Raw genomic sequence first — 24,971 nt, 5'->3', positions numbered from 1 at the left:
ACGTAAATCTAAGTATTCCAAAGGATCTCCCAAATGAATTTGGCACCAGGCTTCCTGTCCCAAGACTCAGGGGTGTTCTTGCTACTGTTGAGGATGTGCATTCCAGGTATGGAATTTATAAGCCTGCAGTGACTAAAGCAAGGAGAAAGATAATGAAAAGGGCTTGGTCCTTCCTAGGAGAACTGGTGAGGACATTTTTGCTTGACACAACATGAGATTCTGTTTCCTCTTCCATTTTCCAACCTGTCTTTTTTTATGTCTAACACTAAGATGTCTTGTTCAATTCACTACTAGTTTAGAGACTTTCTTTGATGAAGAAACAATGAGTTACTTGTTTCCCCCAATCTGGCCCCCAGGAATTTACTGCCTGCAATAAATGTTTTTATCTGTATCTAAAATCAAATCCTCTGGATTTTGTGAAGACTTGACTGTGTTCATTATATGAATTTAATTAGTAAGACATGCTAACTGTCCAGTTATAGCAATCTCCTGTGCCATCTTACTTTCTACTTTCTATGAGGATCCTAAGAGATGGACCTCCTTCTCTGTCCATTTGTAGACATATAGATACCACTTTATGAGAGAATAATGGGAAATGATTGGTTTTCTAGTAGTACCAAATAGATTATATAGATTATGACTACATCTAGTAGTGTCAATTAGGTTATACAGATTATGACTACAGTTTGAAAACTGTGTGACAGGATAGCCTGGGGGCAGTCTATTAAATTCATATTGACACTGAATGTTTTAAAAATTCAATAAAAATAAAGCATCACTTGGCATCCACTGGACTTCAAGCAAACAACTAGCTCAAGACAGCTCAGAGCTTCATTCTGGGCATGGTGTGATGCTACCTTGTAAACCCAGGACTTGGGAGGTAAAGGCAGGAAGGTCAGAGTTCAAGGTCATCTGTGTTCTAGCTTCACCTCTGCCATTGTGATAAAACACTCTGAACAAACCAACTTAGGGGAGGAGAGGGTCTACATCAGCAGACGTCAAGAGACGTAGGAGCAGGACCCTGACTCTGAAACCAGGCAGCAAGTCTGCTTATTGGTTCGTTGGCAGCCCCATGCCTACCATGAGAGGAGGTAACTGAGTTTGCAGAGTTCAGGAGTTGCTGGGATAGGACTGCCTTTAGTGCGCTTGGTTCTCCCAAAATTAACAGTCAAGACAACTCCCGATGTATATGCCCTCAGGATAGTATGAACTAGATGACTTGTCTCCCAGGTGACTGTGGGCTGTGTCCAGGTGACAATCAAACCTAAGCAGGCTGTCTAGTTAGTTTCGGTATAGCAAATCAGTGTGTAGAAGGAAGTGAGGAACAGGATACGCTGACCTCCGGATATGGAAACACTGCCATGTGCAGTAGACATACACGGCTCATTAATATGTAATCATCATTAATCAAGAATCAAACAAAAAAGTCCTATTTCCCATTCAATTCCTGCATATTATGCTTCCATGGCTGACAACTAAACCTTTCATAGGTGGAACTTTGAAGTATTTCCTTTGGTGTAGGAAGCGTTGGGAAGCAGGGCATTTGGAAGCACTTGGAGTCTGTATCATCAACATCTGTGAGACACAGCTCAAACCATGTGGTCATATGTGATGGCCTGATTGATTTCTTCTTGTCTCTCTATTTATTAAAACTTCCTGACTTTAATTAGCTTCACAAAAGGAGTTGCTAATAGTATGAATATTGATAAACAGCCCCTCATTTCCAAAGCAATCACAGATTTTAATTTTTAGAGAAGCGAAAGAATTCTTACCAGGCCGGGAAGTTCACAGCATCTGTCTTTATTGGCCCACGTTGTAGAGCAAACAATATCAAACATCTGTAACTGGAACTGATTCAAAAAGATAGTTGTCATTCAACAACGTAAATACGGAGAAAATGTGTTCGTAGTTATAGTTGCTTCATCAGAGATAATACAAAAATATTTGTAACGTACTATTCCAGAAAGTAAATTTAAAAGTAAAGTCAATTTTTAATTAAACTTAATTTTAATTTTGCCCCTGACATGCAATGTTCTAATTTTCTGTCTGCAGTTGCTCCATCTACTATCTAAATCCTCCTCCCTATCATAACTTCCCCTTCTCAGATCAACTATAAAAAGCTTAGTTCCGTGGTCAAAGCCTTCTTTGGAAGCCCCTTATGCCTCCCAAATGACCTGTAATCATAGATCACTCTAAATGACTTTATAGATCACGTCTCATCCACAATTCAGTGACTGGTATTATCATTTCCTTAAATTCCTCAAGGTAAGGAGAAACGCTCAACTCTGAGTCACTTAGCATAGTTTGTACCACATAATAAACATACAGAAAGTCTGAAGAATTAACCCTTAGCTCATTCCTTTGTGCAGTTCTTCTTACTGTAAGCAAGGTATTCTATAGCCTTTTCTGAGGTAATAGCAAAATGAGAAAACAAAACAGTCCTGTGTTGGAAAAACTTATAGGGAATATCAATATGAATATAACATGATAGTCATATAAAATTATACTAATTATTGTTATATTATTTAGTTAAGATATATTAATTTTAGGTATACTTAATTTAATCTATTAATTCAGTTATATGAATGTATGATGCAATCTATATATTATGTTAAATACTAATATTCTACATAAATATTGTACTCAAAGAGGTGTTGTGAGAGATTTACAGTGAGTACCATTGGTGCATGGACTTGGTGTGTTTTATTTAAGCCACTTGTCACTCTGTAAATATTTATTCTTGTTTCACTCACATATGTTGGTATAATACAGGGTACAAGGTGAAATATACATAAATATCTCTATAACAATAGTGAGGACTAATACTAACTTAATTACCTAATTATTTCTACTTATTTCTTTCCGCATTATTTTGAAATACTTAACAGAACTGGGAAAATGATAGTATTTTCATTTCATTCAACTTTCCTTCAGCAAGCAATGCATTCAATAAGGGCCATAAATATGTTGTCCAAAGAACGCTACCCCTTGGCCCCGAGCCCTCCAGGTGGGAAGGGTCAAGATGCTAGCACTATTGAAGCAGGCTACTGAAAGCGTGGGAAGTCTCACCAAAGAGACACTTCCAACAGGAAGGAAATGGAAGCAGGCTTTCTGTCCTCGTAACTGTGTGCATGATTGGACCGTTTATCCTAACAAATCAACAGGATAACAGGCTCATTATTCAAAACATCGTACTTTTTTGAACTTATGCATAGCAGGGTATTATTTGTCAAAATACCAGCAGAGCACATAGCTTGGGTTTCCCCTAGATATTTTAACATCCCAGGCCCCAAACATAAAACATATGAACCAGAACAGGTAAGCCATACGACAAATGATGAGCAAAAGAAAAAAAAAAAAAACTTAATGAAAAAATGAAAATATTTCCAAAAGCATGATAAGCAGACTTTGGTAAATACAAATATGATATCAAGAAATAGTTCAGCAAGTATGGAGATTGGAGCCTATGAAGTCACACTGCTGGGGTGAGGATCCTGACTTCAGCCCTAGTGAGTTGAGTTATTTTGAAAAAATTAGCCTCTGTCCTGAACTCTCATTTTTCTCATTTGTGAAAGTGTTTGAGCTGACGCAGGTTGCACACCCCTAGTCTGAATGTGTGAAGCTTTCTGACGGTTGAAATGATGCCATGGACGGGAGTTCTACATATGGTCTGGCTGGGTGGGTTGCATATAAAATGCAGGCACATTGACGATGTCTAAGGCTCCTGCTGAGTCTGTGTAAAGGACATACACAAAGCATAAATAGATCTAGTGTGTAGACTTGGATTCAGACCTCAAAATAGCTCGTTGTGTATATCCAAATATTCCAAAATTCCAAATTCTTTGATTCCAAGTATTTCAGATAAGGGATGATAAATTCTATTAGTTATTCATATGTTTCTTGGGAAGACCAAATGAGCTAATAAGGAGATAATATTTAGAACAGTGCCTGAAACACAACTGCAATAAGTAAAAATATCATTTTAAAATTCTATATGTGACTCTCTCATGATTGACTTTTAAAGTATAAAAGACAAAAGTGCAGAATCAATATAAAAAGGATAGTAGCAAGGGTCGAGAGAGAAGAGTTTTCTTCTAAAGTATTGTTTACTTTTAACATTTTGTTTGGAAAAAAATAATCTTAGCAACAATCAATATCAACCAATAGGCTTTGAAGCTTTGCTCTGTGCCAGGTACTGTTCGAGGCCCTTTTTGTCTGTCATTTCTCCTCAGACCATCACCATGGAGCATAGCGCTGGCAATGTGCACTCTGTAGCCCAGGTGAGTAGGTCCCAGAATGAGTAGGTCTAAATAATTGAAGTACATCATGAAAGTTCTATCCCAGTTGAGATTTGAACAGCACAACCAATGTGTGGTCTAACCAAGGGTGGTTTATTTTGTAACGAGTGGATCTTTGGGTAAATGAATTTTGAATATCATTGCATTCGAGAACATTATTCAGGGGTCTCATTACGGCAGCATCAGCTAAAGTCAGCTATGTCTGGAAATCATTCGAGCATTAAGAAATTTAACATTCCTGGGTAAAGTCTTCCTGTCAAAATATTTCAGGCAATGGAAAGATTTACATAAAGCAAAAGCCCTTCACCACCCCTAGTATGCATCAGGCTTTCTTGAAGTTTTTCCAATAAACACTCAACACTTAGCCACTATTACTGCATAATGTCAACCTATAAACCTTTGCCTAGCTCTCTATCGTGCAGAGTGATGAGGATTTGTATGAGCTCAATTTATCTACGGGAAGGATCAAACATCCACTAAGTACTTAATGAAGCCACTGCTATCATTTGAGGAATGCCACTACGTGGGCTGCCTTTTCTTTCGCAAGCTAGATGAAATCAGTGGCTTTATCGCCGAGTACAACACATTTATTCATAGTCGTTTTTGCATTTGTGATAGCTTAGATTCCCTAGCCTGGACTTGGGGCTTCTTTCCCAAGGCAGATTTCTGCAGACAGATTAAACAACAGCAGCAAAATTAAATAGGCGCCTGGTTTTTATTCCAAAAGCAATGGCATGCATAGCTGTACAACTTACGCAGGAGACAACACAACACAGCAACTCTGTGTCAAAACATCTCATATGTGGAGGCCTTGGGATGCAAAACAACATGACTCAAAAGAAGTCATAGCTCGGGCAGTTAATCCAAGACACCGCTCCCTTTTACTTAACAAACCCCCCAAAACATAAAAGATCGAGATTTTTAAAGACAAAAGGAAGGACATGTAACCTTCTACATTTATACTTCATAATTTCTCCAAATGGAATACTTAGCCAATTACAAATGCTCATTTTCCATCCCTGGACATTTTGTCTGGGTGTAGTTACAAAGGCAAGTCATTTGGGGTCAAATGTTATGAAGAAAATAAGATTAAAATATTTCTTGCCAGTTGAGTCATTTTGATCCATGAATGGGAATTTCAAAGTTATCTTGGCTTCACTCTCCACTCAGTACCAAACTTTCTGCTCCGAATTTTTCTTGAATAATGCAAGAGCGTTTATGTATTTGCACAAACAGAAAGAGTTCTGTGTATAAAGTACATAGGTAGAGCTGCAGAGACCTAGGCCATCTTCCCTTTCTCATTAGGTGTCCAACTTTTCATTGACCTCATTAACAAAGCAAGAAATACTTAACATCTGCCATGGGTACAGCTTAGAGCTTTGACTTACTTTGAATTCATTAAAATTTGGAAAACCATGAGCATTCATTCTAATTAAATTCTGAGATGAAAATTAACAACTTCTATATCTGTTGCTAGAAATTTGAACATTGAGGTAAGGAACATTTTGAGGGTAATATTTGGCCACAATTATTTGCAAGCTTATAAATCAAATTGTGAGTCTTTGACACTGTGAAAGAATTGGTCAGGCGCGTGGTCCCTGGATCAGACTAGACTTGCCTCTCTGCCTGAAGATCTGTAGAGTTAGAGTCTGCTCTAGTGGAAGACAACATCGGAAGAGAAGGCAGACAACCCTGGGGAGGGCAGATAGAGTCTCACATCTCAGTTTCATTTTTTGAAACAGGAGCTCTCATTGACTTCAAGACTCAGTTTTAGCATCAATAGAGGGAAGACAGTATGAACATCTTTTTTTTTTTTTACATTTTAGAAAATTAAATTGATATTTCAGGGTAGCACACATTCCCCAGACCACAGCGGACATACCTATCAGCTACTGTTATAACTTGAGGATTTAAAAAAAAGCAACATATGGAAAAGCTCCTTTTAAAAATTTGGCACTTGTTGTTTGTTTGTTTGTTTCTGTTTTGTTTTGTCTTTTTGAGATAGCTTTTGGAACCTGTCCCAGAACTCACTCTGTAGATCAGGCTGGCCTCGAACTCACAAAGATCCGCCTGCCTCTTCCTCCAAGTGCTGGTTTAAAGACATGCACCACCGCCGCCACCACCCGGCGCAGCACTTGCTTTCTTAATGTCCTGCTTTGTATTTTAGCTACTTGTGTGTTTTAGATATTAGTCCTCTATTGAATGTGTAGTTGGTTAGAAAAAGTCTTTTCCTATTCATTAGCTTGTCATTTTTTTCAAATGATGGTTTGCTTATAAATTATGGTTTTTATTTTGTTTTTATAGGTTCTCTCTATCTTTCTCTCTCTTTCTGTGTGTGTGTGTGTGTGTATCTGTATGTGTTTCTTGAGTCTTTTTGTTTGTTTTTTTGGTTTGGTTTGTTTTATTTCTGTCTTATTACTGATGTTCTGGAAAGCTCTTTGTATTCTAATGGGTAAGAGAGAGAGGGTGTGGGTATGGGTGGGTGGAAAAGTGGGGAGGACCTGGGAGGGGTTGGAAAAGGGGAAACCATGACCAGAATATATGTCTGAAGGTAAGCCTGTTTTCAATACAGAAAAAAATTTAACAGTTGACTATTGCAGAATCATCAGCCAGTCTACTGTTGAATTCGACACCAAAAACTTCTACTCAGTGAATAAAATTATAGGTGGCTCCTTACATATTTCTCTTTTATTTCAATTGCAGGAGGCTGAATAAATGCCAATTGAATAACTGCCTAAGTGTTAGATTAAAAAAAAAAGTAGAAGAGAGACTTTAAGAAACGTAGCTACATGCCAGAAGATCAAATTATTTCTAGAATCATCCAAAAAAAAAAAAAAAAAAGTAACTAGCAAACCTCTTAGAGGAAAGCCTGGGAGGGAGCAGCAGTTACTTCTCTTTCCACATGTGTTTTGACAGCTAAGCTAAGCCTGTTTATTTAGTTAGGTTCCCTGGGGACTGCCACTGCTATAGAATCCAGCATTTCTGAGCATACGTTGTTTTTGTTAAGACTGTGAGCAATTTCTATACAGGAGTTACTGTGTCCCTGAATCCTTTCTCCTTCACTCAACTATGGTTTGAGAGGATACGTTTTCTAGAGAGGCAGAATCTGGAGTCTTCTAACATTTTGAATTATTGCTAGTTTGGCAGGTGACACTGACCTGTGAGCTAATTATTATAATTATTCCTCCTAAATTATCTGAACTGTGCCCATTACACACACACACACTGCCTGGAACTATCTGAGCTGCACCCCACACATCCCTCCTTCTGGAATTATCTGAACTATACCCTTTACACAGCCCCCTCCTGGGATTTTCTGAACTGTGTCCCTTACTTATCCCCCGTCCTGGAATTATCTGAACTGTACCCTCTTACACATGCCCTCCCCTGGGATTATTCGAACTGTGCCCTATATACATTTCTTTTTGCTGGTTATCAAAGGAAGGCCAACATTGAGATGGGTATTTTTTTGAAACTGAAGTACCAAGGCCAGGAGTTCTCGCACGTGGCACTGACACCATCAAGCAACCCCTCCCAAAGGAAGACTGGCTACTCAATTGCATTTTTATGATCTAACCTAATATTATCCAATTCAGCATAATCAAATTCTTTAGTAAGTGGGAAAACTAAAAATCTATTTAGTAGCCCTTCATAGACATCTAGATTATCAGGGAAGCTATGGCTTTTTGTCACAGTAGCCTTACAAAGAGCTCTTTGGTTATTGACGTCTATAAATTCCTCCTTTGTCTACTACTGGCTACAAGCTGCCACAAAGAGCCCCCTGTTTAACTGCATTTCTTTGGCGTCCCAAAGTGAAAAATCACCATCAGTGCTCCTGAGACGTACAGGCATGTTTAGGTTTAGACATCAATTTTTTAATATTTAATTAGTTGTGCACATAGAGTATATTATTACACATGGTGTAATTTAAAACACAATTACTATTAAGTTATAATTACAAAATACAAATGGGGAGAATAGAATGCGTATAAGAGATTGCAGTCAGTGCCACATATGGGGTCTACTACAGACAACACCTTTTAGGAAGAGAAATTATGCCAACCAAATAGTCTGGCTCTAGGGATGTAATTCAGTCAGAGGTCTTGGTCTGATATTCACGAAGTCCTAGGTTCAAGCCTCTGGACCACAAACAAAACCCTGTGTGTGAGAAACAGTCCATTTCTGTTCACATTCTGGCAAGAGTTCCTCGGACACTCATTCTGCTTGTAGGACTATGTTAGACACTGACATGGTTTTGAAAGGACGCCCATGCTATTGTGTTATCTTAGGGAATTTATGCTGTCTAGAGAGGCAAAACACAAACAAAAAGATAAACAGATGTGCCTGTCAACAACCAAGCTGTAAATGAGCATTTAGTTGTCTGTAAAAGACGGGGTGGAAGACAGGAAACTCATTGTTGTGAAAAATTTCACTTCTCCAGTAATATGTCTGGTCATTTTTGTGCACTACTGTCAGGGACTTTTTAGATGCACCATGCCTAGAATGAAGAAAATCACAGTAGTGCTCAGTGATTGGGCCTTGAGTCCCACTCCACCTCACACTTAAATGAGTCCATCTACTCATCCTTGCTTTTGTTCATCCAGCATATCCTTCTTTTGGTAATTCTATATTTTTACACTCTCTGAGGAACAGTTTCGGAATGGATGGTCGAGATGGAGAATATAGGTAAGAATAGTCAGAGTTGTTTTTTAAAATGTTACTAGCTCTACAATGACTAAAATGAGAGAGAGCCACTAATTAGCTGTGAATGCCTGCTGTTAAAACAAAACCCTGTAGACACTATTCTTTATTGTGGGTAGTGATTGAAAGGAATGGGATTTCTGTGCTAATTAAAAGTCTCCCAGACTTAAATTCCATTTTAGTAATGTAAAAATTATTTTAGGATTGTTACATAAATAATGACTAATAATTAAAGGGAAAACCACATTACTGATGGTGAAAATAGTTTTAAAATATACAAATCTAACTCAAATCATAGACATTAGCCACTTTCCTAGGCATAATGTTGAGAAACTTTGTAAGAATTTGCATTTTCTTGCATTAATTTGTACACATGTGGTTTTGAATTCCAACAGCAAACCACTTAAGTCACAAATAAGGTACTGAATATTACAATATTCAAATCCTAAAACGTATTTAGATAATTAACTAGCCTGGTGCCTGAAGCATTCTCTTTATATTATACCAGAAAGCTACTACCTTGAACATCCATGTTTGCTTAAAGAATCGCCATCTATCTATATGTCTGTCTGTCCATCCATCTATCCATCCATCCATATCATTGCTACATTCCCTCCCTTGAAACCAGCTGAATGAATATGAAAGGAATTTTCCCCGTAACAGACACACAGTTTCACTTCCTTATTTACTTACTGGTGCAGAGTTTCCGTGGGGTCCTCTGGATCTGACCATTCTTCCCAGGACTTCCACACCATCCGACGTGAGATTGGCGGATGCGTTGATTGCCTTCTGGCCCACTTCCTTACAGTCAACGACCACTTTGGCCATGGTCTTGCTGATAACAACATGGAGCTAGGCAAAAGAAAAGATGATTTAGAAAGTCCTACGCAGGGAGAAGTATCAACCAATTTGCGTAATCGTTTAACTCATTGTTAAAAATCAGAGAGAAGGGAAGGAATTCTGTCTCTACATCCTTAGCTTTTCTGTGATGGCTCAGCACTCAAGAATCAGCTCTTTAAAATACTTCTCTCTGTTGTGACTTGAAAATGGGTCACTTTTTACTAGAGATTTTAGCTTACTTTTTTCTGGTGTTTTAAGTTAGCATTGTGTCTTATCATGGAATTTTATATGTGTCTTTATAGTTAGTCAGTTCTAATCTGTTTCCTTCCCCCACTGTCTTCTGTTCACCCCAAGTCCTTGCAGCTGGAAGGAGACGCAAGAGTGAAGGACACTTTCTTCAGTGAGGGGAAGGGAAGCATTGGGATACATGTGAGAGGAAGCCCTTCGGCTTAGTGTCTGATGCCGTTTTTTCAAACTACAATCTCAAAGACATGCAGGACGCAGTTTCAGAAGTCACGGGTTCTTTGCGAGAATTTGGAAAAGGCAGATCTTTCAAACCTCTATGTAACCAGCAAGGGCAAACATATTGTAGCTAAAACAGGTAACCACACTGTATCCAAGTTCTCATGTAAAAATGTCTGGGCCCACTACACATTTTGATTTGGACTGAGATTGCTTCCTGGCTACTAATTACTTGTGGCAGATTAATGAAGGAAAAGTAAAATCCTTACTCCAATAATAATTTTGCTCCCAAGGAAAGGTAACCATGGCAACTCCATGACGAGGACTGGGTGATGTGAATCGAGGTTATAAAAGCTCAATCAGCTAACACTGTGCTCATCATGAGCAGACTCAGCCTGTCAATGAGGTGACGTCTTTTATATTAAGACAATTTAACTTATCAGATTTTGTTCTATGTTGTTTTGTCCTAAGGTTAAAGAAAAGATGAAAGCACATGGGATCCTACCTATATTTATTTAATGTTTTAAGATACAGCCGTGTAAAAGCAATTTCAGTTAGCAGAGCAGTTCATTAGAAATTTTTCCTCTCAAAAAGCAACTATTCATTAGTCAAACAGAGACCATTCCTGGGGAAATGTCACCCCATCGCTTGCTCCTTTCTAACGTTGTCATTTACAAGAATGGAAAATGACTTCTGTGTGTCCTAGGGAGATTATTCTTATATTTAAAAGAGCATATTGCTTTACAAAGGACATTGAACCATTTTCAAAACTATTTTGCATCTTTGGTTACACATACAAGTGGATATTCCATTTATATCATTACTAACACTTTGAAAAAGGTTTTGGGACTATATTTTATATCCAAAGTGTAATAGACATAGCCAACTAATAATCAATAAAGAATAAAGCTGCTTATTTAATTGTAATGCTTTGAACAAATAAAATCTGATCTGTGAGAACTGGACTTTATTGACATCTTCGATCAATAATTGCATGCTGTCTCAGTTTATCACAGAATTGGCCGCTCCTTTTCTTTTGTCTCATGTTTAGTTTTACTAACACACAAGCCAGAGGGAAGAGGGAAGTATTTCCTTATGCAGCTCTTAAAAATTTAAAGGTTCATACATTTAAAGTCAATCAGTAACAAACCTCACTTGTGGCTCCTTGAGTTCCGGTCAAGGAAATAAAGTCTCACACTGCCTAAGACATGTAAAGAGCTCCTTGAAGTGAACACTTGCTCACGCCTAAGCCACAGGTGGTGATGACAATGACTTTTGACACAGATGGATGTGGTAAATGCTTTTCATCTTCTCTACTCTTTTCCCTGGCTGCTTTGCAATGCTCTCCACACAATAAAGAAAAGTATCATACCAGGATTCTAATGAATTTCAAAGACCTGTTAATGGAACTTTTAATTAGTAAATCTTCACTTGTACCCTCCACTACCACACACACGAGTGCGCGCACACACACGAGTGCACGCACACACACATGCACGCGCGTACGCACACACACACACGTTTCAGATAGGCACACAATCCTACCAAACAAGAAATAGTAAGTTTTCATATGTAATCCTTCTTAAATAATTAATTAATGGTATGCAGTAAAGACACCAAAAACAACAACAATAACAACAAAAATACAGAAAGTTCCAATTGGCTAGGGAGACCAGCAATCCTTTCTCTGTGTGTGTGTGTGTACATGTTCCATAATGTGTGTCGTGTCGGAGAACAACTTTGTGGAGCCGATTTTCTGCTTGCATCTTTCACATGGGTCGTAGGGATCAAACTCAGACCGTTAGGCCTGTGATATTTGGAGCTAAGTGCATTTACCCACTAAGCTTATATGACCAGCCCCGCCAGCGATGCAATTACATGCAATGCAGCACCGAGCGCTGGTCTAATTACTAATGCAGTGCTTTCTCCTCAAAGAGGGAATCGGGACCAAATCTGTCGTCATCTCCTGCAGCCTACCGTGAATGCACATGCTGGTGTCCCAGCTCAGAATCTTGGGTGTCATTATCAAGTCCTGGAGGAAGTAATTCTTACTCCAGTTAAGTTCTGAAATTCTGAAATTCAAAGCTCCATGAATTTTAAGAAATATATTTCTGAGATGAGCATAGTGGAACATTCCTTTAATTAGATCTCAGGAGACAGAGGTTGGTGGATCTCTGAGTGTTTGAGTCCCAGGGCAGCCAAGGCTATGTAGAGACACTGTCTCAAAAAACAAAACATAACCAAAAATAAAACAAAACAAATGAAATAACAAACAAAAACAATCTCACACACACACACACACACACACACACACATTTTTGCTCCTCTTTCTAACAGAAAATGGAATTAAAGTACATTACATGAAGATCCTCACTAACCTTATGAAAGCTTCCATAGAACATTTTCCTGATGTCAGGTCCTTCAAAAGTAACAGTTTGAAAATCTCCAGTATAGTCATAGTTGAAATAAGTCAGAGTTTTCCCTCCATCTAGTCAAATAAAGAAAAGTCAAAATATTTCACAAATGCTTAAATAGGTGAATAACTTTTTCCTAAAATTTAACTTGACAGAAAATAATGAATTAATCATTTTGAAATCATATCTAAAACAAAATGAGGGAAAAGAGACATTGAACAGTCCTCAAGTGGTTACAGGCTTTCAGGTGGCTAAAGTACTTGACTCCATGACGTGACGATGGTGAGACCAGGAACCCACATGTTCCCTTCCCTTACACCTCTCTGCCTAAACTCTTATACACATCATCTCTGGAGAGAGGTCATCAAAGCTCAGAGTAAAAGAAGATATGAAAGAGGACATTATCAATAAATATTAGGAAAGAAAAACTAGGCACTTTGTCTTACTAGCCCACTACAGACAGCTGCTTTCCCAGGACATGACACATTACCACACTGATGTCTGCTTTGTTATGAACACACAGAAGCAAGCGTCCTCATCTTCTGTCCTTTGTCTTATAAGAAATTTTCATTATTAAAACTAAAGATTTATATATTAACAGTGCTTCCCCTTACTATTCATCTGAGCCTAAGGTTGGCACAAAGCAGGAACTCAACAATGAGCATTTCTTGAAAGAATAGGTTAATACGAGGAATGAATCAATGATTTCATAGTTCATTGCGTGTTGTTTATATATTGCATAAGTTATGTTGCAACAAGATGCATAACAAGATGGCATGCCCCATGCATGATCGTGTATGTGGCAAATGAGACACACAGAAATATACTTACTGTCTAAAATGATCCCAACCAGTGGGTCAGAATTTTTATTTAAAATCTCCCAAAGAGCAAATGGCTCCTGTGGTGTGTCAGGAAGAATCCGGAACAGGAAACTCATTGTGTAGTCAGAAGGCAGCCCTTCCGGATGCAGATACCTGAAGATGGAATGAAAATAATGCCCTCTTGTAACTTGAAAAAGTCATCCTGTGCCCATAGAGTCACGTTTTCACCACAGACGCTTTGAAAGACAAAAGGAGACAACCACGAATCCCCATCAGATCACGGTTTAGGTTGCCTGGCTCTCCAGATTTGGGGAGTTTTGCCCAGCTTCCTCCTCCCAATTCACTTCGGAAGTGCTTGTATTAGAGACGTACACTATGGCATCCATGATTTCCCATGACTCCAGGTATGTAAACTCAGCTCATCCGGCTTGCATAGCAAACACATTTATCAGCTGAATCATCTCCCTGCCCCAACTGTGGATTTCATCTCAAGTCATGGGTATCTCTAAACTTTCACTTCAGAGTTGCAGAGCTGTTTAGAGGCCTGAGATTTAGTATCAATCAGGATTCAAGAAACATATGGTCCACCCTATTACTACGTTATATTTATACATCCATCCACATATATATATATATCCATTATATTTACATGTTTTCACAGATGAAGCCATGCTAAGCTTCACCCAGCATTATAGGAAGGGTCTGATGTTTTATGTTAATTTTCAACAATTTATGTTCTGTGTATAGATGCTTTCTAGGTCTGTGAACATACATGTGTGAGCCTATTGCCCAGAGGAGTCAGAAGGAGTCACCAGATTCGCTGGAAGCGGAGTTACAGACAGCTGTGATCTGTTAAGTGGGTGCTGGGAATTGAACCCAGGTCCTCTGGAAGAGCAGTTAGCGCTCTTAATTGCTGGCTGAGCTACATTTTCAGTCCCAGAACTGTTTCTAAATAAAGAACTATAAACATCATTTTCTTTAAACATCATAGAAAATCTTACCAGAAACTATTACAGTAAATTACAAATTGACATCATTTTTATATTGAGATATAATAAACATATAATTAACTTTAGCATCTTGCCAGGAAAACATACTTGGTTGGCTGGGAAACCAGAGCATCTTTGTGGATTTGATAGCATGGGAACAAATTGAAGGTGCCAGGTTCCATAGAAACTCCTTCTACTGCAGAAAAATCCTTTTCAACTAAACCAAACATTTCCATCATCTTAAATCCTAAGGTGGTGAGAGAGGATATAAGAACAAACAGGAACTTAAATTATTTTAAGTTTTCTACTAATTATTTAAACACAGACAGATGTACTCCAAACAAATATTAATCAATATTTGTATTTAAAATGTGACGATGATGAGGATTTGTTGAATCTATAGATTGTTTTTGGTATAATGGCATTTTCACTATACTAATCCTACTCATCCACGAGCATGGGAGATCATTCCACCTTCTGATATCTTCTTCAGTTTCATTTCGCAGTATCTTAAGGTTTTTGTCCTACAAATCTTCACTTGCTTGATCAGAGTTACTCCGTGATATTTTTATAGGCTATTGTGAAAGATGTTGTCCCCTCATTTCTTTCCTAGTATGTTTGTCATCTGTCTATAGGAAGGTTACTGGTTTTCTTTAGTTATTTTGTATCCAACTACTTTGATAAAAAGTGTTTATCAGCTACAGAAGTTTCCTAGTGGAACTTTTGGGTTGCTGATATATGCAATAATATCATCTACAAATAGATACTTTGACTTCTTCCCTTCCTATTTGCATCCCTTTGATCTCCATAAGTGTTCCACAAGCAAGCTATAATTCTTGTAACAACAGAGGTTAGGTGTAGAGCAAGGGACTAAGGAAACGGATCTCCCTAGGAAGGGAGAATAAGATAGTTGGATGGATGAGGAGGACAGAAGCAGGAGGACTGCATGGGGAAGCGGAGGGAAGAAGAGAGCAGAGGAGTTGGATACAGAGAGGAACAGCTACAAGCAAGGACCATTGGAGGAGTCACGTGGAAACTTAATGCAGCAGAAACTTCGTGTCTGTGTGTGTGTGTGTGCGTGTGTGTGTGCATGTGCATGTGTCTGTGTGTGTGAAGGTGATCCAAATAAGATCACTAAATAACAGGGGAGATAGAGTCTCAGCAACTCTTATCACTGAATAAAGCTTCCAGTATCAGGAATGGATTGCATCTAATTAAGCTGTCGGCCAAAGAGGTCCCACGGAAAACCCCCAAACCAACCCAGAATGTTGCCAAAGCTGTTGGTTGCTCTCTACAAACTGACAATAAGGCCCTATTTTTGAAGACAACACCTACACAGATCACTGAACACTGAGCTGGTGCCTACCTAGAGCCTTTACCCTTATGGGCTAATGTTCATGGTACTGGAACATACTCTGCATGCTACCAAAGAAGAAAGGTAAACACCAACCCAGCTACAAATCCTTTGGTTGACAGGGATGCGCTGCCTGAAAGATGTGTTAAGGCAATAGTGGTACAAGGCTTGGGGGAGTAACCAACCAATACATAACTGGACTCAGGGCTCACTACCTGAGATTGTTTGGATAGCCAAGAACCTGAAACTAGATAGGGCCAGGATCTAGGAGAAAATGAAATACTACTGCTCTGCTAAAGGAATACAGACATAAAATGATTCCTAACCGCACTCTGCTATATTCATATATCCATGCCTTGCCCAGCCATCATTAGAGAAGCTTCCTCTTATAATAAATGGGAACAAATACAGAGACCCACTGCTGGACAATGTGCAGAAGGTGAGAGACCTTAGAACACTCATTCCTAAATGGGATCTCTCTATCAAATATCCCTCTGGGGGCTCAGAGAATTCTGTGGGAAAGGAGGAGGAAAGAGTCTCAGAGACAGAGGGGATGGAGGACATCAAGAAAACAAAGCCTTCTAAATACAGTAGGACCATGGCACAAACGAACTCATAGAGAGTATGGCACCAAGCACAAAGCTCGTATGGGTCGTCACCAGAAGGGATCCCAGACCTGAGAAGTGAACACAAGCCTCAACCCTTAACCCAGAAGCTATCTCTAATTTATAACCACTCTCAAGTGAAAAATTAAATTTCTCTAATGGAATCTCACTGGAGACATCCTTGATTTTGTTAATTTGCATACTCTCTCTCTGTCATTTGACTAGTTTAGATAAAGATTTGTCCATTCTGTTGATTTTCTCGAAGAACCAACTCTTTGTCTCATTGATTCTTTGTATTGTTTTTTTTGTTCCTATTTTGTTGATTTCAGCTCTCAATTTGATTATTTCCTTTCCTCCTGGGTGAGTTTGCTTCATTTTTTTCTAGAGATTTCAATTGTTCTGTTAACTCACACTAGTGTGGCCGTTTCCCAACTTCTTTATGTGGGCATTTAGCGCTATGAATTTTCCTCTTAACACTGTTTTTATTGTGTCCCATAAGTTTGGGTATGTTGTGTGGTCATTTTCATTGAATTTTAGTCACTGTAAACACTCTTAAGGCCAGTCCCCATGTTCAATAGTAGATGCCAAAACACATGTCTTGTCAGGGTTTTTTTATTTTTTTCTGAAAAAAAAAAAAAAACCCAAACATTACAAGTCCTTTGCATTTATATTAAGACATATTAAGACTTGTTTTTGTGGGATTCCTGTGTATACAAATATGTGTGTCTCTCTTTGTTCCTATATGTGCCTCTTTTTCTCATGTTTGTTTTGTCCTATTTGTTATTTGTTTGTTGTTGTTATATCTTATTTTATTTTATTATTGTTCTTTAGATGCCTATTTGTTCCCTAACAAGAGACAGACACAGTGTGGGTTTCCGATGGGAGGGGAGGAGGGAGGATCTCGGAGAAGTTGGGGAATGGGAAGCTATTATCAGAATATGATAATATTCAGTATATGAAAAAGTTTACTTTCAATAAAGGAAAATAGGAAACATTGTGACAGTGCATACCTGCGAGGTCGATTCCGTCCTTGTGCACCATTGGGCAGGCTGGAAAACAAGGCAAGGTGGGTCAAAGCCTAGCGCATGGATCTTCCTAGCGTATGGTTTCATTGCGAAATTAACACAAGCTTCCCTAAGCGTCCCACACCTGAGCTCTAATACATCATGGCTGTGGTTACCTAATATCCCATTCAGACTAAAGGGCCACACCTTCCAAGCCACTCTCCTTTAAATCAAGGGTTGTCACTTGAAAGCACAAGTTGAGAGATGTTTTGATTAAGACATCTTTGAAAATGATTTCCTACCTTTTGTTTGTTTTAAGACAGGGTCTCACTATGTAACCTTATCTGATACTAAGTATTCCAAGTTGGCCTCAGACTTGGGGCCATCACCCTGTCCCACACCCCTGTGTTTAATACAAATTGTCATCAATTTGGGAAGATCTTTATCAACATAAACCTCTAAAGGGAGGCGAAAAGACATTTACCTCATATGCTCAAAGCCACAGGCCTTGACACCTGCATGCTAAATCGCCCTGGGAGTCAATAGTGCTTCCTCAGCTCTAGATGGGACTCCTTATTGAACCAGCATTAGCTGACTCACATTCTAAACAACACCCAGGAATACAAGCTCTAAAGAACTAACTTGCTGATGCGGTTTCACAGACAAAAGTAATTAATTCATCTTCAATTTTCTTGAAGGCATCGAAGTCATCCACGAAGAAGACATGGCGTGCGCTGGGTTTGCTGCCAATCCGAACCAACTCTGCATAATCGGCATCGGCCACACCGATGGCAAAGATGTTGTAACCTAGGAGCGACAGCGAGCAGCCTTTTGATTACTTTAAGCTTCACAAAACACAAACAAGGCAAGACGCTGGATGCCCAGATGTCCGACATGTGCTCCTTTAGGAAGCTCATTGGGAGTGGCTAATTCATTTCGTACCATTCAGCAGAATTCTTCATGTGTGTATTTCATTATCTGAGAATTACTCCATCATCCGCTGAAGAAACTTTTCCATTAAAAAAAAAATAAACTCAACAAACCAAGAGCCTTAACTGGTGCGTAAGTCAGAAAGGTTCCCATTTGAGCAACATATTTAGAGTTGCATATTTTTATTAGTTATTCTGACATCTGAGACATGAGATGCTATTTAAACAGTCATGGTTTAGTTTTGGTTTGCTGCTGTTGGGGTTTTTTCCCCTTCAGAAGTATAACTGGAGTTCTAGAAGCCTAAACTGGGTCACCATGTAAAAATTGACACATAGGTATTAAACTACTGTTGTTAGGCATATCATCTCAGTTTCTTTCCTGTGACAAAATATCTTGACAAAAGTCACTTAAGGGAGAAGGGATCACGGTCCATCATGGCAAGGATGGCAGGGATGTCACAGCAGCCAGAGCCTGAGTGAACTGGTCACATTGCATCCCTCATCGGGAACTGAGAGCAAAGAATGCCCATATGCTAATAAACTCACTCCCGCCTTTCAGGTCAGGGCTCAGCCTGCGAAATGGCCCCACCCACCTGCAGCTTGGGCCATTCCACCTCCATTAATCCAACCAAGAAGACCCCTCACAGGCATGTCAAGGAGCCAACCTAATCTAGAGCTTCTGTCATTGAGACTCCCTTTCCAGATGAGTCCAGAATATTTCAAATTCACAGTAAACAGAAATCATCATACATATTTCATATAACTGAGTCTCCACAGCCATCCTGCAAGAATCTTTATTTTGTAGATCAGGAGTCAGGGGACTTTCTATAATGAGCCCCTTCCTCTCCTTGGTCCTTCAGAGGGAGGGGTCCTTCCAATATTATGAATAGTAGCGTGAATCAATACTGGAGTTCCTTAGACAGGGAACCCTGCCATAACGAATCATACATTGCTCTCCAGTAAAAACATGTAATCACAGAACTGTGAATGTATGCAAAAAAAAAAAAAAAACACCATATAATCCACTGGGGATCTTTAATTAAGCCGATAGGAATGTGTGCTTGGTGCCAACATTGTTCTCAATAGCCATGAGGGTGCATATAGGAAATTACCATCGGCCTGCATCTCCCTGGAGATTTTGTTGACATCATCTTGTGATCTTCCATCAGTGATAACCACGATAACCTTCGGGATGCCTCTCCTCGTACCTGACTCCGCAGTGAACAAGGTATCGCGAACGTACTTGATAGCTTTTCCTGAAACAAAGAACCAAGAGTTCCATTTCACTCCTCATGTGCTTTCACGGGCAGAAAAGGGCGGGACAGAGATGCTACATCAGTGAAAAATCCTTGTGTCTTGGGAACTGAGGCTGTCGCACAAGAGGAAAGTAGCTGTGAGGTGTGTGTAGGGCCCTGGATTCCATGCTCTTCACTAAAAGAAACAAACACGCCTCGTAACAAAAGTCATTTCTAATGATTACAGTGAGCTTTGTTTGGCCAGTGTTTGTCTCTTTGGGTCTTACTGTGAGCTTTCGCTGGCTATTATTACGTAAATGTTTGCCTGCTTGGGTCTTACCTGTTTTAGTATTTCCTCCTTTGTAGGAAATGTGTCTGATTGCGTCAAGAAGTGTCTCTTTGGTTTTGTAAGCATCGAGTTTGAATTCTGTTCTGGGGTCATCAGTGAACTGAACCATTGCCACCTGGAGACACATGGAATCAAGTAACAGGGTGAAGATCAAAAGCCAACAGCTAAAGCCAAGTACATTCTATTTCACTCTCATTGCTGCATATATTTTTCATACCTTAATTTTCTACAATTTATTTCTATTCCTGAGGCACTACGGGACAGTTTTGAGTTGATTGCTTCCCTTTTGGGGGGTGGGGGAGACAATGAGCTATGACTATCTGTTGGATGAATGAAATAGTTTCATATTCTCCATGATCCTTAGAAACGTGTGACCATGGCCTGGCCTCTGACTTTCAAGACTTCCTTGCCCTTCAGTGCAGGGAGAGTAGGATGTGTAAAGGAAATTCTTTGCCTTAATATAAAATAAATGGCACTTAATATCCTTCCTACCGTCTTTAATTTGCTACTCTCAACAGCTCTTGCAGGGACATCTAACTTTTGGATGTCACAGTACAAGGCTGTCATCTACAAATGTATTGGGCTACACCATAGCAATCTTGGATGCATGTATCCATGGACAACAGGTTGGACACACCTATAAAGATTAGCATTGCTTCATCACAGTACTTTGACTACATCCCCTGACAAGTAGCCACAGTAAGGGGCTACGAAATAATTCCTGGATGCATAGGATAATGTAATGATTGACTGGTTAACCTTAGCTGGTGGAATAATGTAATGATTGGCTGGTTAACCTCACCTGAGTTCCATCTGCACCAATCTTGTCCAGGGCTCCCACGGTGCTATACAGAAAATTGATGATCTTATTGAAATTGTCATCGCCAATACTCCAGGATCCGTCCACCATGAACACTAGGTCTGCCTTGGCTGCTTTACATACTGAAGACCAAGAATACGTTTTGAGTCAAAGGGAAGAGGAAAATAACATCTTTATCGAGCCAGAAGACAGGTAGCCGATGCCGTCTGGTAACTAAAGTGCTTTCCAAAAGGAAAAGCTTAAGCTATTAAGATTCCCCATCCAGGTTCCTAAAACTTTATCTCCATCGTTTCCCTTTGATGCCCATTTGAGGCTGAAAAGCTTCTGCTGAGCATGTGGGAACAGGGAAGAGAATCAAACCAGCCATCACCGCAAGGAAGGAAAACAAGGAATGGGAGACATGGAGGTGAAAGGGATGCAGAGACAGAAGCAAGCAGCAAGCACTGGCTAATGGCCGCAGACTGGAAAGAAGTCTATGCTATCGCACTGTGCACCCTGTCATCTGTGTGTGGAGTCTGAATCAATACCAGAGGAGTAGAGTTAGGGAGGAAGCCATGTGATATGATGGAATCAAATAAACTACAATTTGGGCTGGGGATGTGGTGCCGCCATAGCTAGAGTGCCCACCCAGGATGCCCCAAACCTTCAGTTTGATCCCTACTGCACAAAACTGAGCATGGTGGCTCATGCCTATATACCTGGCATTGAAGAAGTAGAGGCAGGAGGTTTACAAGTTCACTCTTGACTAATGACAAATTTGATGTCAGCCTAAGCTACATGAGACACCGTCTTTTTAAAAATCTACAGTTCATTGGCAATAAGCACAAGCAAGCTTTAATTACCGCATTACTCAAAAATTCTTCCTATGTCCTTTTACCGTCCACTGACACGTGCCAAAACAGGTGCAATAATACTAGTAGAATGACACCATCATCAGCAGTTACTATGGATAACAAAAAGGCCATCCAGTACTATACCAAAGCTCTTCTCCATTGAAAGCCACCTTTCAAAGTCCTCTCTGAGCTGTTTCTCATGATCCAGTCCTCTTTCGCTCTGTAAGTGTGGATCACTATGACTGACTATGTTTTAAAATGAAGTACACAATTTGCTCTTCAGTAAAATATCTTCATCTTAGTTCAGCTGCATACAAATATTCTATGAGATAATTCGCCTTTCTCCCTTCTTAGAATCACCAGCCTGGATACGACTGTAGCAACTTCACCCTGTCTGCTATTTATAAGGTGAGATAAATTATCTTCAAGTAAGGTCACACTCGAAGACAGTGAAGATGCAAGCTTGCTTTTATGATCTCTGTGACCTACACAATTTTATAGATTCATAATCTGGCTTTAGAGTTGAAAAGAATCCTAAGTCTTCTAAGTATAATAAGGAAAGTAAACAACATCCTCTGTTTCTAAGGAAAGATGAAATAAACATTGTTTCATCTCCAAAATAAAAGGAAAATTCATTTTAAATTTTACTAGTGAAACATTTGCTTAGAGTAAAAGAAAATTCATCAACATGCATGAAGAAATTATATTTAGGATATAAAATTGTGTTTTTAATATTCTTCTTTAATCCTTTTTTTCTAATTTTAAATACTTGCCTAATAAGTATCCAGTATAACTTTGATAATTAAAAAAAAATCCCTAAACTCTAGGTTTTCAAATAAAAAGCCAAGGGCCAGATGTGGGATACCTCTCCTCATGTTGTTGGCCAAGGGTGTCCTAGAAATCTCTAAAACAATACAGGCTATTCCTGTTGCTCTTGGCTGCCCACCAGAACTTGACAGTAAGACCCTATTGCTGAAGACACCACACCCTTTGGCCACAGGACACAGAGAAATCATATTTGTACTGCCAGGAAGCTTCCTCCCTGCTGGTTACCATTCACAGTACCAGAAGGTGCTATGTGGGCCTGCATTAGGGGAAAGTCGTCAACATTTTTACCCAACTGGGAATACTATGTACCATAACATATGTGCATGCATGGGTTCATTCGTGTGTCTGTGCATGCAAGCATGTGCAGGTGTTCTCTTCAATGGCTCTCCACCTACAGGGTAGCACCCTGATATCACAGGGTACCTCCCTGGAGCTGGAACTTGACCTTTTTGTTAGACTAGCTGAACTACAAGCTCCAACAATCTGCCCTAGGTTCCAGCCATCTTACCGAGGTTCTATGTTGATGCTAGGGTCCAAACTCAAGCCCTCCATGCTTATACGGTGAGATCTTTACCAACTGAGTCACCTCCTGGGTCCAGAGTTATCTTTCCTAAGCAACGATTTTATTAGATCATCCTTCCCTTAAGGGAACTTCCTGCGCACCATGCTTTTGAAGGATAAATTCTTTATGTTGGCACACGATTCCCTTCGTAACTCTATCTTTACTCTCTTCTGTTTCTCATTAAAGCATTGTGGTTCTAAACACAACATGGACCAGATCACTCTATGCCACTGAGCGCTATTTATTCTGTTATTTATCTCTCAAGTGTAATGGCATTTCCTTTGTATTTTAATAAATAAAGCTTGCCTGAAGATCAGAGTGTAAAACAGCCCCACTGGTCAGCCTTACAGACCAGGCAGTGGTAACATACACCTTTACTCCCAGTAGCCATACTAGTTGCTATAGAAACCAGGAGGTACATTCATTTCATCCCAGTGGTGCACGCCTTTAATCCCAGCCCAAAAAAGGATTATAAAACAGGAGGAGACAGCTCACAGTTACAATTTCATTCTGAGATTCTTGGAGGCAGGATTGCCTTTTTGGACTGAGGTCGAGATAAGAGGCAGTGGCTGGCTGCTTTGCTTTTCTGGTTTTCATGTTGAACCCCAATATCTCTCTGAGTTTTTAGTAATCATGCTTCACTGAAGCTTGTTCAGAGATAGGTGAAATTCCCCCCATTTATCAGTCACCAACCAACGGAGCATTAGTTCACTCCCTGGCTATCAGAATCCAGCGTCTCCTTTCGAACTCACGCCATTGACAGCATTAGCTGCCTTAGTGTACATTTCTCTTACAATACTGAAAGTAAAGAGAAAGCAACAGCCTCGTGCTATGATGGTATTCCTCATAGCCAACATGAGCACTTTGAAAATAAATAGTAGAGGTAATAAATGCTTGCTAATGGGATAAAAAGTTATTGAGCACTACGTTGTTCAGAGGCTTAAATAGTTACCGTGGCAACTCCAGCTGTTGAGATGAGAAAAGAACCTGGAGAGGCACTGGGGGGGTAAATTGGAGACCATTCCCCTTGAATTCAAAATTATACACTAGCTTTTCACTTGAACTACGTAAGTATATAACTGTTCTTCCTTGCTGAACAGTCTTTAGTTTGAGATTTTTCAGTGAAATCAACATTAAGCAATTCTGGAAGAAAAATGCATTCTGTGTATATAATTTATTATTAAGTGGGTTTGTTTTAATTGTTGTGGTTTGAAAAACATGAATGTATGTTAAGAAAAAGAGTAGGTAGGACAACAAATATTGTATATAAATACTTCGGTTTCTTCTAAAATTTATATTATTTTTTTAATGGCGTGTATTTGTACATGTGAGTGCAATATCCCAGGAAGCCAGGGGCTTTGGATCACCCTGGAGCTGGAGTTACAGGGTTGGGAGCTGCTTCATGGAGGTGCTGGGAACCGAACTCGGGTCCTCCGCAAAAGCAATGTGTGTTGTTTACTGCTGAGCAGTCTCTCCAGCACCTGTTTTGGTTTTTCCCAAATGAACAAATAAAAGCAGCAGATGTCTCGGATGGAGAATCACACTGCCCCTACTGTTCGCTTACCTTCCTTTGCTGGTGGAATGGTTGGAGCAAACGTTGGTGGCTCGGTGGGAAGTGATTCTGTGTAGGAAAAGGACAAAGAGTGCCCATTAGTGATCTCATCACAGAGAAGGGAGGAAAGTAATATAGGAAAACTTTTATCCAAGGTTATCAATGATGTTGATAACTGGCTTCTTGGAGAATTTTATGACTGCTATAAACTAGTCACAGCCTGTGAAAAGTGGTTTTATCCATCCTTTCTTCACACACCAAAGGTTTGAAGTGCCATTCCGCCCCCATTCAGTCTGCCCAGCAGGAGTCGATGTAATCAAACTGCCAACTATAAAGTGGTTCTGATGCTGATTTAGGGCAGAAATCCTAATCTTC

At 39.6% G+C, this 24,971-nt stretch overlaps 1 protein-coding gene across 3 annotated transcripts in view; it reads right to left on the bottom strand.

The window, feature by feature from the left end:
* Window positions 1-24,971, bottom strand: part of Col14a1 (collagen type XIV alpha 1 chain) — a 184,445-nt gene that overhangs the window by 52,075 nt on the left and 107,399 nt on the right. For all 3 annotated transcript variants that reach the window (XM_057792029.1, XM_057792030.1, XM_057792031.1), the window contains exons 25-35: window positions 24,609-24,665; window positions 20,804-20,943; window positions 19,993-20,116; window positions 19,530-19,673; window positions 18,131-18,295; window positions 17,495-17,533; window positions 14,634-14,772; window positions 13,547-13,689; window positions 12,680-12,789; window positions 9,693-9,851; window positions 1,773-1,850 (exon numbers count right to left, since the gene is read on the bottom strand). In XM_057792029.1, the coding sequence (XP_057648012.1) occupies window positions 1,773-1,850; window positions 9,693-9,851; window positions 12,680-12,789; window positions 13,547-13,689; window positions 14,634-14,772; window positions 17,495-17,533; window positions 18,131-18,295; window positions 19,530-19,673; window positions 19,993-20,116; window positions 20,804-20,943; window positions 24,609-24,665 (1,298 nt within the window). The remainder of the gene's footprint in view (window positions 1-1,772; window positions 1,851-9,692; window positions 9,852-12,679; window positions 12,790-13,546; window positions 13,690-14,633; window positions 14,773-17,494; window positions 17,534-18,130; window positions 18,296-19,529; window positions 19,674-19,992; window positions 20,117-20,803; window positions 20,944-24,608; window positions 24,666-24,971) is intronic.

This window comes from Chionomys nivalis, chromosome 17 (assembly GCF_950005125.1).
Source record: "Chionomys nivalis chromosome 17, mChiNiv1.1, whole genome shotgun sequence".
Taxonomy (NCBI): Eukaryota; Metazoa; Chordata; class Mammalia; order Rodentia; family Cricetidae; genus Chionomys; species Chionomys nivalis.
The sequence above is the reverse complement of the archived record's forward strand: the minus strand, read 5'-3'. Positions and strand labels throughout refer to the sequence as shown.